At 45.8% G+C, this 12,550-nt stretch overlaps 1 protein-coding gene across 5 annotated transcripts in view; it reads right to left on the minus strand.

Moving 5' to 3' along the window:
• Window positions 1-471: 471 nt before the first annotated feature.
• Window positions 472-12,550, minus strand: part of NEK6 (NIMA related kinase 6) — a 67,994-nt gene continuing 55,915 nt past the window's right edge. For 4 of the 5 annotated variants that reach the window (XM_032982644.2, XM_032982620.2, XM_032982626.2 and 1 more), the window contains exons 8-10: window positions 11,074-11,168; window positions 4,607-4,720; window positions 472-826 (exon numbers count right to left, since the gene is read on the minus strand). In XM_032982644.2, coding sequence (XP_032838535.1) covers window positions 716-826; window positions 4,607-4,720; window positions 11,074-11,168 — 320 coding nt within the window. In that variant the 3' untranslated portion in view covers window positions 472-715. The other variant, XM_032982661.2, reaches the window with a different exon arrangement.

Genomic DNA, 12,550 nt, shown 5'->3' on the forward strand with positions numbered 1-12,550 from the left:
TGCTTAATTCATCTCACTGGCCTTAGCCAAGTTAACAGATAAATGCATCAGCAAAATACTCACTCTTAATTTTCAATTAAAAAAAAAAAAAAAAAAAAGAAATCTTGAAAACAAATATGTTTCCCACCCCACAACCCTTCCCAGTTCCTAAGTCTGAAGAGGAGGGAATTAATAAAAACACATAAATGGCTGCTTTAAAATATACGAAGTAAAAACTGAATTTGCTATTAACCATTTGCAGAAGAGGCAAAGTAGCAGTTACACAAATTACACAAAATCTACTGCAATTCTTACATTAGTATAAAGTGATTTCACTGAAGGAATTATTTCAATATTTCACATTACAGTTAAGATAGGAGGGGTGTGCCAAATGCTCCAACACCCTCCTTAGTATCAGCTATCCTAGATTACACACGATAGTTTTAAGAAAGGACCCTTAAATGATCTACATCTGTAACATGTTATTGGCCTTAAAAAAAAAAAAAAAAAAAAAAAAAAAAAAAATCACTTGCACTACCTCACAGAATCTTCACTTTAAAGCATGACCACCTTGTAAGAGTCCTTGTCAAATAACCTGCAGAAATAATGGAGCATCTTGCTACGAGTGCTCAACCCTCTCACTTGTGTGACTAGGCACCAGTCGGTTTCATCTGAGAAAAAAAAAATTCAAGTAAGACTGAGCTGTGCTGGCTTCTTGAGAGCGTCTGCAGATGGTTCATGTGCTGGAGGTCCAAACATGCATTTGTTTTGCTATTTGGTGCACGTAACCAATGTCAGGTCTTTGATCTGGATCAGGGTATATGCACATGCTGACCAGCTCCCGCAGCTGAAAGACAGGAAAACAGGCACATGGATGTGAAGGAACCCGCTGCCTGGAAAAGGCCACGGGAGTGTTTGTCCCACCCCGGGTGGGAGCCCGGAGCTCCGCTTACGCAGATGTTCCTGGGCAGACTGCAGACACACGTCTGTCCGTTCCGTCCCGCGTCCCCCACCCTGCACAAGGACCAGGAAGAACCTTTTCCACCAAACCTTCAGCACCAAAGATTGAAATCTTCCCCACGACCCCGAGTGGATTTTACATTGTCACCTGCACTGCTGCCAGCACAGCGGTACCTGAGCCTCCCTGCTCAGTGCTGTAACGTGGCTCTGGAGTCCAACCACCACCTCTGACCTGCTACCCCTGATACTGGGAGTTTCAAAGCTTTTTTTTTTTTTTTTTTTTAAAAAAAAGAAAAAAACCAACTTTTTTCTGGGGGATTTTTAATTCACTTCAGAGAACCAGAGCAGAGATGACCAGTATCATCAGACAAGCAGCAGGTCGAGGTCCCAGGATTCTGCAGCACGAGATGGCAGCAGGTCGGAGAGCGGGGAAGGGAGCCCGGCACGGGCACCAGCGACACGAGCAGGATGTGGATGAAGGAAGTTAAAAATCACAACCAGAAATCTGACTGAGCTGACGGGCAGGGGTGGACTTGCCAGTGGAAGCAGACTTGGGAAAGGGGGAAGTAGAAGGAAGGGTTTAAAAACATGTCCTGAACAGAGCTCTCCCGCACAACAACTGCACTTCCCACACCAAACCAACCCCTTGTACCAAGCCAGCTCAAGCATTTCAGTGTCAGGACTCTGAACAGAACTTGTGTATCTTAAGACACCAGAGCACAGCTGTCAAACACCAGTGTTTCCTCAAAACCTCTGTGAAGAAGAGAGACTGGTCATTGATTATGTTTAATAAATAAAATGCAGAAAGGCTGAAGTCTCCCCACCTCCCAACCCTCTTTATTGTGCACATGAAAGATTGTAGCTTTTAATTATACAGACACTGAAAGCTGCTCGTACCCCCGAGGCACCGGGAGAAACAGCCTTGAGCCTCTGATCTTCTCACATCCTCCCAGTAGCCGCAGTGCCAATTATTTTAATGGTAATTAAAAGCATGACCATACAGCTATCAAGCACACGGCTCCAGCTGCATTACCGAACATCCTCGAGTGAGGGGTTCGGCTCCGCGCGGCCCGAGGCTCCCTGCTTCGGCGGGGGTTCCTGCCAGCCGAGCGGGATGGCGGCAGGGCCCCGGCCGAGCACGGCTGCTACCCCCCTCGCCTGGCATTTCGTGTGTACACAGCGAGCACAACACAGCCCCCCAGCCAGGCTACCCCCAGAGGAAACCCAACTCCACTGCCTGGCCCTGGCTCATTCTCTCCTAACTGCTACGGTGCATTTTTTTTTGCTTCATCTGAGGGCAGGGGGGTGCTGCCTTTGTAACCCCGAGACCCCAAAGATTTAACACGTACCTCAGCCTTGACCAGACAAGATCACCACAAAACACCCACAAAGCAAATTAAAATGCTTCTAAAGCTTGGACCAGAGCCTGTGCTATCAGTACAATTCGTCCAAGCAGTAGCTGTGCTCCCATGTAAATCCAGCACGTAACCGCAGCCGGGAGGTTTGTCCACTGTCGATGACCAGGACAGCGCAGGCATTTCACCATCATCTCCAAGGAACTGGCAGACCAGGCCTTGATAAGCACCACCAACCAGTATTTCCAATTACTAGCAAATTTGTTCCTGATACAGAAAACTAATCCTGGCTGGAGTCCCAGCTCCTCCTCCTGCTACAAACAGCACACCAGTTGATCCCGGGAGGATTTGGACCGGTTAGCCACAAAAGGCTACAGAGAAGAACAACATCACTGAAAGGAAACACCATTAAAGCACACATTCTGCAGTAAGTGCTCTGCCTTGTTCATCTAAAACAACGCTGCAACTAAAATATTCATGTGATCAGCAGTCAGCCTACAGCTGGAGCTTCGCTTCGAGGCCACGTTACCGAGGTGAAGGGAAGACACCGACGGCTCTGGAGCATCACGGAAAACGCCAGGAGTGTGACGCGGCCTAATCCTCGCCCCTGGCTTTGGGTGGGAGGAGGTAGAGGCTTTACTGCTTTCCCACATCACTCACAGATCCGTAGCAGTGACAGTATCAGAGTGGTTGTAAAGACCCTGCCCTTTCAACCTGAATGTGTACGTCCAGACCAGGGTAACCACCCACCCACCGGCCCCAGGAAGATCCAATTCTTGCTGGTGCAACTTGCTGCTGCAGACATCTGCCCTCTACACTTCCCATCTCGCCTGCCTGCATGGTTTATCTGGCTTGGCTGCTGGGAGACATCGACACACCTTTCCCTTTGGCTATCCACTCCAAAAGCATCTGAAAATCCAATCTTTACGTACTAAACCTAATATTGTTCATGGCGGTGTCATGTTTTAATATTCACAAAATTGAAGCTTTGTGCAGTTCCCGTAAGAAGCAGGAGCTAACGCAGCGAGATGAGCTACAGCCAAAGGCACAGCCCTCCTCAGACTTTGTCAAGCATTCTGTTAATAGTGTATGAACACCATCTGGAGTCTAGTTCTCTGGGACCTGGCGCCTTTGAGCTTTAAACCATCCTTCTCACCCTGGATTGTATCACCACGCTACACACACTCTTTAGCACTGCCAGAGGGAAGCAAACAGACAGTAATTGTAAAGACAGGAAACACATCTGTCAACTTACACTAATTCTTGCTGCCAGCAGGCATATCCTGAAATGCATGCTACAACAGCATGGCAAATGTGAATGCACAGAGCCGGGACTCGCTGCTACGGCAGCTTGGGGGGGAAAAAAAAAAAAAAAAAAACAACACAACTTAAAAATTCACTTTTCTAGAAGAGTTCTCAAGTAATCTTTTTGCATGAGTTACTTAGCAGGTAAAATACCAAGTAAAATGTAAAATGTCTGGTGCAGGGTCCCTCTCAGGGTAGAGACCAGACTGTCTCCTGCCAGCCACGTACGGTATTTCCCTCGCATCCTGCCTCTTGCTCCTCAGAACTCTGAGGTAGAACAAAACAAAAGAAAACCCCCGAAGGATATGGCAAATGTTTAAAATTACATTAGCCATTTCCTTTCAAATAGAAGGCAACTGTAACTGAGTGAGGAGGTAAGGAAAACCAGCTGGTTTGTCTAGGTAAGGGAAAAAAAATTAAAAAAACCCAACACATCTTTGCAGCTGAAGTGAAACGTGGCCGAGCAGGCACGCACAGAATATTCTCCGGTTCAGCTGCTGCTCCCCATCCCTCGCTTTCAGATGCACCAAACGCAGGCTTTAAAAAGCCCCTGTACAGCTCCTGTGTAGATGCTTATTGCATTAAACTAAATAGGTTTCCTCTCTTTTTTTCTTAAAAAGAATATTTTCCCCCTTGTTACATGCTGAAGACTTCATAAACAAAAATGTAAGCGCTGCTTGATGGTATGTTATTTTAAGGGAAAGGAAGCGAAGGAGAGGGCTTTCCCACGGTTCGTTGGTGGTTTCTGCCAGCATCACAGACTTTCAGTTTCAAAATATTCCCCACGTTAAGAAATCTTTTCTTCTGTCTTAATTTAGCTCGTCAATATTCACGCATCACAACAACAGTTTCCTTAGCCAGCCCTAAAGGTACCCAGGACGCTCGGGCCATCTCCTGTTCCGCCCTGGATGGGAGGGGGCTTCTCCTCCCGGGTTCTGTTTTCCCTGTGTGGGAGGAACTTCCCTGCATCCCCCACCACATTCCCCTTAAAAATGCTCCCAATTTACCTTTTCAGAATAATGTTCAGCTGGAAGAGGTGGGTAGTCACATTGCTCTATTTTTTGGCAAAGAGAAAACAGGTTCATTTTATCTCCATAGAAAGGACTCTGAAGAGCTGCCATCTGGAGAGAAAAAACAGAAAATAGATCAGAAATGCCGAGGATCTAATAGCCCTCAGTGCTGCAGATTTGCAAGGGCAAATTTTGTTCCCTGACAGCGAGCAAGCGACGATGTTGCTCCCTGAGACTGTCCCCAGCCCAAGCCGCTCCGGGCACGGCCGCAGCGGCGCGGAGCTGCCGCCCGCAGCGCCCTGGCCCCCGGGACACGCGGCCACTGGGGCAGCCGGGGCCCTGCTCCCCCCCCGGCCCCCGGGGCCCTGCTCCCCCCCGGCCCCCGGGGCCCTGCTCCCCCCCGGCCCCCGGGGCCCTGCTCCCCCCTGGCCCCCCAGCAGCGCCGAGCCTGGGCACGCCTCCGCCTTTCCTTGTCGCTGGGATTCTTGCTGCCCAAAACTTCACGGGTGTGTGGTGCTGGGGGTATACAGGCAATTCTACAGGTACACAGAAAAAAGTACCTTTTTTTTAATAAAAACCAGGCTGCTTGGACTGTAGGGCAATCAGTTAAAAACCAACTGGCTCAAAGATGACTATGAAAACCTCTCAAATACAAACGTCTCTCTAAAAAGTAGCAGAAGTAGCAGCTCTTCTGTCTTTGATCACGTGTCGTGGTTTCAATCTTCCTCGGTTACAACTATATTCAGTTCATTTGCTCTCTGTGACTGGTAGACTTTTAATAGACTGCTACAAAGAACAAGTGGATCATTTCTGGACATTGAGCTACCTAGAGTACAAAGAATCTTATAAGCATGAGCAATGTACTTCAGCCTTTTAATAAAAAAAACCAAACACACACCCAACCAAAAATGACCTTAAAACAAACATCCCCTCCTGACAGGAATCTGCTACTTAGAAAAGAGCATCCCAGGCAGATTTGGGAACCAAACTAGTAAAACTTTTCCTAATCAATCCGGTCTTTTTCCTCTTTCAATTTTGTTTTAGAAATCCAGTATTCGCATCTCCATATGACAGATGTCTGAGATAAACAGGCTGTTCACTCCGCACGGGGAGCCCGACGGAAGGCTCGGGGGGGGGGGGGGGGCAGGATTCCCTCCAGGGCATGTGGAGAGTCCTTACAAAGACACATTTATACTCTGCTTAAGCCTCAGGAAGGAAACTGCAACTTTGTGCGTGGAAAACCCTTTGCACTGCAAGTTCTCAACCAGGAGGTCTCAGCGAACACCGAACGATGAGCCTCAGAAAATCAGCCGCAGCAGCCCGGGCGTTTTTGAACTGGGTGCAGGTGCTGACGTGGCGCCTGTGGAAGCCACGCACGGCGAGCCGAGCGCCTCCCTCCCGCTCGCCCACGCCGGGCCCCGGCCCCGCAGACCCACCCGCCGTTACCGTGGGGTTTGCCAGAGGCAGCCCGGCCATACCTCCTCCTACCGAAGCACCACTGGATAATTGTGGATATTATCCACTGTTTAGATCTTTTTAAAGCATTTTGCTACAAGCTGCATCAAGTTGGCAAGCTTTTCATACTGAGGCCAGCTGAAGTCGAGGCTTCTCACTACGGCTTTAATAGGGGGTTACTTGATGATGATGATTAGTCTTTTGCTCATTACCATGCGCTGTGAAAGCCATCTGAAGAATGCTGTCTTGCTGACACACACAGCAAGCTCCCAGCAGAATTTTAAAAAGTCAATACTAGATCCTCCACTCTATTATCATGCAGTTTAGAAATCAAGATTGATAGATTATTAGTGATTCGGTGACCGACAAGCAGTTTTGATTAGGGCAGGGCTCTGAAATGCTGCCTTTGAGCTGGATTTCCAGCAGTGGGACAGGGGCCGGCGCGGAGGCACTCGAGCTGCCCCCTGGGGCGTCCCTCCGAAACCTCACCGGCATTAACACCTGTCCAGGTGTTAGGCAATGCAGGACACATCAAGCTAAACTATCCTTGGTTTAAATCATAAACCTATCCTTTAAATAATTTAAAATTACTCTGCTTCTTTCTTGCTTACTTGCAAGACATATTGGTTACTCTGTGAAATTAGTGAAAATACCTCAGCTGCAGGGGTCACCTTGAGCAAGACAACCATGCAGAGGTAAGAGACCTTCTGCAAGGAGTTCTGAGCCATTATGAGCAGTAGTAGGATATATCCTGGCCAAATCTCCAAGATTAGCTCCTTATGTACCATCAGACTACAATATTTGTCAGGAAGCTCTTCCAGAGGTATTTATCTGATATCCAGAGAGGCTTATAATTAGCAATACAGAATACACAAAGGCACTCAAGCTACATTGAAGGACACGGCGAACTGAGTACATGTCTCCCAGAAACACCTCAGAAAACTCCAGGCTTGTTCAGTTTTCTGTCTGGAAAAGCTTCATGTAACGTAGGTTGAGATATCTGCTGTGCTAGTGACATTTACTGTGCCTTGCTGCAGGCTGGGAGAGGAGGAATTGCACCTTTAACAGCTGCACAGAACAGGCTGGGGAACGGGCACACTTTTCCCTCTCTGATCCCACCACCATTTTCAGCAGCATTGCCGGGCTATTCCTCATAACCCCACAGAGCTGAGGTTGAAGAGTCACCCGACAGGCTTGTGAATGGAGCCCCAACGGCCGGGCGAGAGCCCCGACAGCCCCGTGCTCATGGCCTTTTGGAAGTTTTTGAAGGCAAAAGGTGAAATTGTATTGCCGTTACTTTGTTACTGTCATAACACTAACAGGAAAATCAGGGGGGAAAAGATTAAGACTCCAATTAGAGACTCTAATCTCCAATTAGAGATTGATAGCAAATTGTTCTCAATCAGTTAAAACAAAACTGGAGAGCCTAGCACACGAGATTGGTCCAAGAAAAACACTAATGGGCACATCAGGGAAGGCACAGAAGGCAATCAAGGGTTAAACAAGGTCTCCAAGATTTCAATACAAACATCAATAATGTCAGTAAGGTTGAAAGGGATTTTTCAATTCCCATTAACTTTTCTTTCTAAGTCTAGTTAAGCAGTCATGTGCAAAGGAGGAGGAACGAAAAGGAAACACCGTGGGGTTTTGGGGTGGTAAATGCAGGAAATTGAAACAAGCAAGAGATGGCACACACGTCCCGACTCAACCAGTCAGGTCTGCAGGGGCTGTGACCACAGGCGCTCCAAATACCGCACTAACAACAGTTTGTGATGCTGCGTTGGGGTTTGCTCCTGACATTTTGATTAGAGCAATTACCACAGGACAGCTAGATCTCCATTTAAAATGACCACCATGTAGTATGACTGGTTAAAAAATATATATCTAGGAATGACTGTTAGTGCTTAAATTGATCGTCTTGCCAGAACTGCTGAAGTCATTGCTTGTAGCTATATTCTGGGAATTAACAACTTATTTTTATCCCCTCCAAGTTATCTTGCTGACAGATATCTACAGGAAGTGAGGGATTAAGACAGTTACTACTATATTGATAAGATTTAATAAAAATCACTGTATGATTATCAATGTCAAAGTTAAGTGGTGCTACGTGGCATCACATCCCAAACCCCTCAACGTGCCCTAAGTGGATTCCAGTGGACACGCGTGTCTCTGAAGGCGATTTGTACATTAAATCTCTCTGCAGCTTATCTACACAATCTATCTGGAGAAATATCAGAAGTGACTCATAACCAAACAAACATTGCTTCCTTACTTTTAAGCCAAATGGAAAAGCACTCTCATTACAAGAAATTAGTGAAGATAAAATACAGCTCCCTCAAAGACATATGAATTTGGTTTTTAATTTTCCAAATTCTAGAAAGTTTGAAAAGTCAAGTAGCTGTTTATCTGCTGAACACAAAATTGGTAACTGTCCAGCTCCCCTTGGAATTCGCAAGATCTCACAGCTCCTGTTCACAAAGTTAAGGCTTACCTACGTAGGAAGTAAATTTAAAAACGCTTCACATGCCAAATCGTTCACATGTTACTATAGTACTGCTACTCCTACCAGAGAATTATGTTTAGTGCGCAATTAAGTCAGCTTCTTGCAATATAAGGAGTACCAAGACTACTGTGCCATAAGGGGACCATATTGCCTGCAACAAAAACATTATCTTAGCACAACGCTAAATATTTCTCTCTGCATAAATCTGGAATCCCATCTCCAGCAGCGCTCAGCCTCAGCAGTGACTCCGAGCAGCCTGACGGAGAGGCTGCACGCTACGGCAGCGGGCGAGTAGCCGTGTCCAGCTTGGGCGACCGCTCCCGAGAGCCATGGCAAGCCCGGCGCACCGCGGCAGGGCCAACGTCCTCGGCCCCGCGGCGCCGCCGGGCGAGCGCCCCCTTCCTGCCCAACACCCGGAGCAGACCTGGAACTGTTCAGCGTAACGAACGGCTGGGCGCTCAGGCTTCCTTCCCCCTTTTCCCACAGAAGACTCTCCAAATTCCTTTTCAAACGCCACCAGCAGACCCAGGTACACACGGCTGTGCTGTACCAACCCAGTTTTCAGTACCTCACTAGAATCACTACAAGCAAAACCATCCTTCCTAAGGAAATAGCAGCTTTTTAATGGTATGTTGCTGCTGCTTCGGGAATCGTTAAGTCTCCTGAATTCTCTCACTGGAGGTAACAAGAATTTGAGAACAGGCACAAAGCCGCTCAATTTAAGCTCACCGTTTTCCAAATATTTTCGATCAAGTACTTAGTAGGGTGTCTTACACCCCTTCTCTCCCTCCTATCCCACGGAATTCTAACAGTGACACAGCGACACAACCACGCTGGGCTCCAGCGTCTCCACCAAGGTGGATCTTCCCTTCAGCAGATCTAGTGGCTATTTGCTGGTACTAAGGCAGCCAACGCTGCGACTTTACACTGCTCATGGTGACTTACGGGGCATTTATGCCAGACACCCAGATAAATCTTCTTCCTTACTGAAACTCTGTGCCACGTCAAGTGTACAGGACAGTCAGCAGTTGTGAGCAGGCTGTCTGAAGCACCATGGAGATACGGTCTTTGGATGGACACTGGTCAGAGTATAAAAAGAATGAAGAGTTGTGGGGGTTTTTTTCCTCCAAGTGCATTTTTTTGACCACACACAAGCCCCTAACAGTATCTGGGCCAGCTGGGCTGCTGTCTTACATGCAAGAAGCAAAGAGCTGTTGGAGTCGAGCCCCCAGGACAGCGTAAGTCCCTTCAGCAGGATTTTATTGATTTATTTCACCGAGTTCCCAGCACCAGTCCCTCTCAGTGCAGATGCACACACGTTCACGCTCTGCCACAGTGAATCAGCACCCACCGAGCTGCATGACTCAGGGCTCGGTGCCCCCAAGGACAGGGGGTTACCTCGCTCAACAAGCACTTAGCTGTATTAGATGGGTGCTCTTCCCAGAATTACGTAAGAGTGACAAGCTCTGCACTCCTGCTGGCAAGACCGATGTTACGGGAAAATTTACTTCTATCCCATCATGTCTTAAAAGGTTTGCTTAACCCACTAGCTGATGTACATGCTTAACTATAGTAGTTTTCACATCTGATGTGCTCACAAAATAAATCACATTTCTGTTTATTCTCTAATTCCATGTGGTTAAGAGAAGTTGTAGTGAGAAGCAAAATGTCATCAGTTCACATAATTTATTATCCAAAGAGGATGTGAGCAATATTCTTATTACTAAATATCCCAGGGATTTTTAATTCTCTGGGCTGGGATACAAGCTTTCTAAATGTTGACATGCACTTTCACTTGAATTCAAAGATGCATACGTCTAAAAGAAGATTAAGATTAGATTAAAGATGAGTACAAGACTGTTCAATACCCTTTGATCCCTGCTAAAAATTAAATCACAAAACTCAAAGTACTGCTATAAAATCATAGCACTTATTTTGAAATTATATGTAATAGCTTTTAAGAAGAAGCTGCACACTAAGTGTGTAGTTCATACAAAGTGTGCCTGCTTTGCATCTGTGCATTTGGCTAGAAGACAATGTACAATTAGAAAGAATTCCAGCTGTAGTCTAATAAAGTTAGAGAAAGCAATTTCACATTATATAAAACCTCTATTTTTCTTTATTGAAAGCTCCCCAAATTAAAATATTCCAGTTGGTCAGAATTCAATTTAACAAACCAGTAGCTTACGTTCGAATGAATTTGTTATTTTTAAAACAAATGCAGCATTCGGGAGAAACTGTGAATATGCTGCCCTAATAACAGCTCTGTATCTATAGCCTCAACATCTACTGTCACCTAGTAAATTAGCTTCGTGTAAAGTACTGTGCAAAGGGAACAATCTCTTTGCTGTTCGTGCAAAAAAAGCACATGATGAGCACAAAAAGAGTTAACTTTTCATAACATTTCTCAACAATTAAGCTAAAGTAAGTCTAACCTTAATTCCTGTACTGTATAGTGTGGTTAAGACAAAACTGGGAAAAAAAAAAACAATGAGAAGATACTTGCCTCATACAATAAACAGCCCAAAGACCAGATATCAGATTTAAAGTTATAGCCGTTTTCATGTATTCTTTCCGGGGACATATAGTATGGAGTTCCCACTGTAAAAAACAAACAAACAAACGAGGAGTTATGGTCTGAAAAAGTGACTGTGCAACCTGTATTATACAGAAGTTTCACTTCATTAAAGGATTAGGCTTAGCACAAATAGCTAATTAGAAGAGATTGGCACAAAAATTTGGAAACAAATCATGGTTTTGAAGGCGTAAAACCAAATGTATCATCACATACAGAGCTAGAAGACTGGTGAACATTACTGAAAATATCTTCTGTATTTTTGAAATTTGAGGAACCTTTTCTTCCCCTTCCAGTCTTCCAAGTACCTTCAGAGTGTCTCAGAGCAATCGCAAAGGACCATCTTCCTTTGGTTCACTCAACAGCACTGAAACTGCACGTTAGATGTCAGGAACGTACTCTGCTAAAACAAGACTCCCGTGACAGCGTATCAGTTGGACATTCACCTGACACACACTGCACCAGCAGCATGACAGAGCGGCTCCAGATATGAGGGGGCACCCTTTCTAAGGGTTCAGGAGACCATTTACTGCAACAGAGAAATGGAAGTAACAAGCCCAGCACCAGACAGGTATTCAAAAACTTTCTGAAAGAACCAAGATAATAATTCCAAACTTTAAAACATTGCTCCAACTTGCAGTCACATCAGAAGCTGTGGGATTTCTATGCACTTCCAGAAGTCTGTATTTTATCAAAAGAAATTTACTCCAGCATTTTGGACAGAAGATACAGGAAATTATTAATAAACCCCTTACCTCAAAAAGGTTCTTTTTTAAATCCTAAATAAGTTTCAGTTGTGGTACTGAAAATACAAGACATCCCGGCAGTCTCAACTACATCAAATAATCCTCAGATACATCATTTATTAAAACATCCAAGGACTTTATATGCTCTCTTTTCTCCTGCTTCCCCTGCTTGCCTGTCCCTTGTCAATTTTTTTTTTTTCTCTTTTGGCATTTGAATGTATCCTTCTCCTAATTAAAGACCTTTCCTCACAAGATGGCAAATGTTTAATTTGCCTGTTACATTCAGTTTACAGTTTCTCCATTTGAAATGCTGACTGCAGACAGCTGGAAGACTAATAAGCAGACGAAGGATGGTGTTAGAGGTGGAGGGGGAAGAAGAGCCACCACCTGCCCCCAAATGTTCCTAAGGAGGGGTTCACGCACTGTAGGAAACAAAGGAGTTCTGGGGCAGAAAGCAACAGCTTCCCAAAAGGCAAAAGCCAACCCCTGCCCAGCACGAAGCTGCTGCCACCGGGGCGATACCTGAGCAAAAGCACTTTGGGGTCCCTCTAGCTTGGACCACGCTGTGCTAAGTATACCTGCGAGTCCCAACCTTAACTGCATTCCTCTGTCGCCCTGAAAACCTGAACACAGGCCAGGATCCCTTTGGTACAGGCACTGTA

This window comes from Tyto alba, unplaced genomic scaffold (assembly GCF_018691265.1).
Source record: "Tyto alba isolate M040663 unplaced genomic scaffold, T.alba_DEE_v4.0 Super-Scaffold_11, whole genome shotgun sequence".
NCBI classification, from domain to species: Eukaryota; Metazoa; Chordata; class Aves; order Strigiformes; family Tytonidae; genus Tyto; species Tyto alba.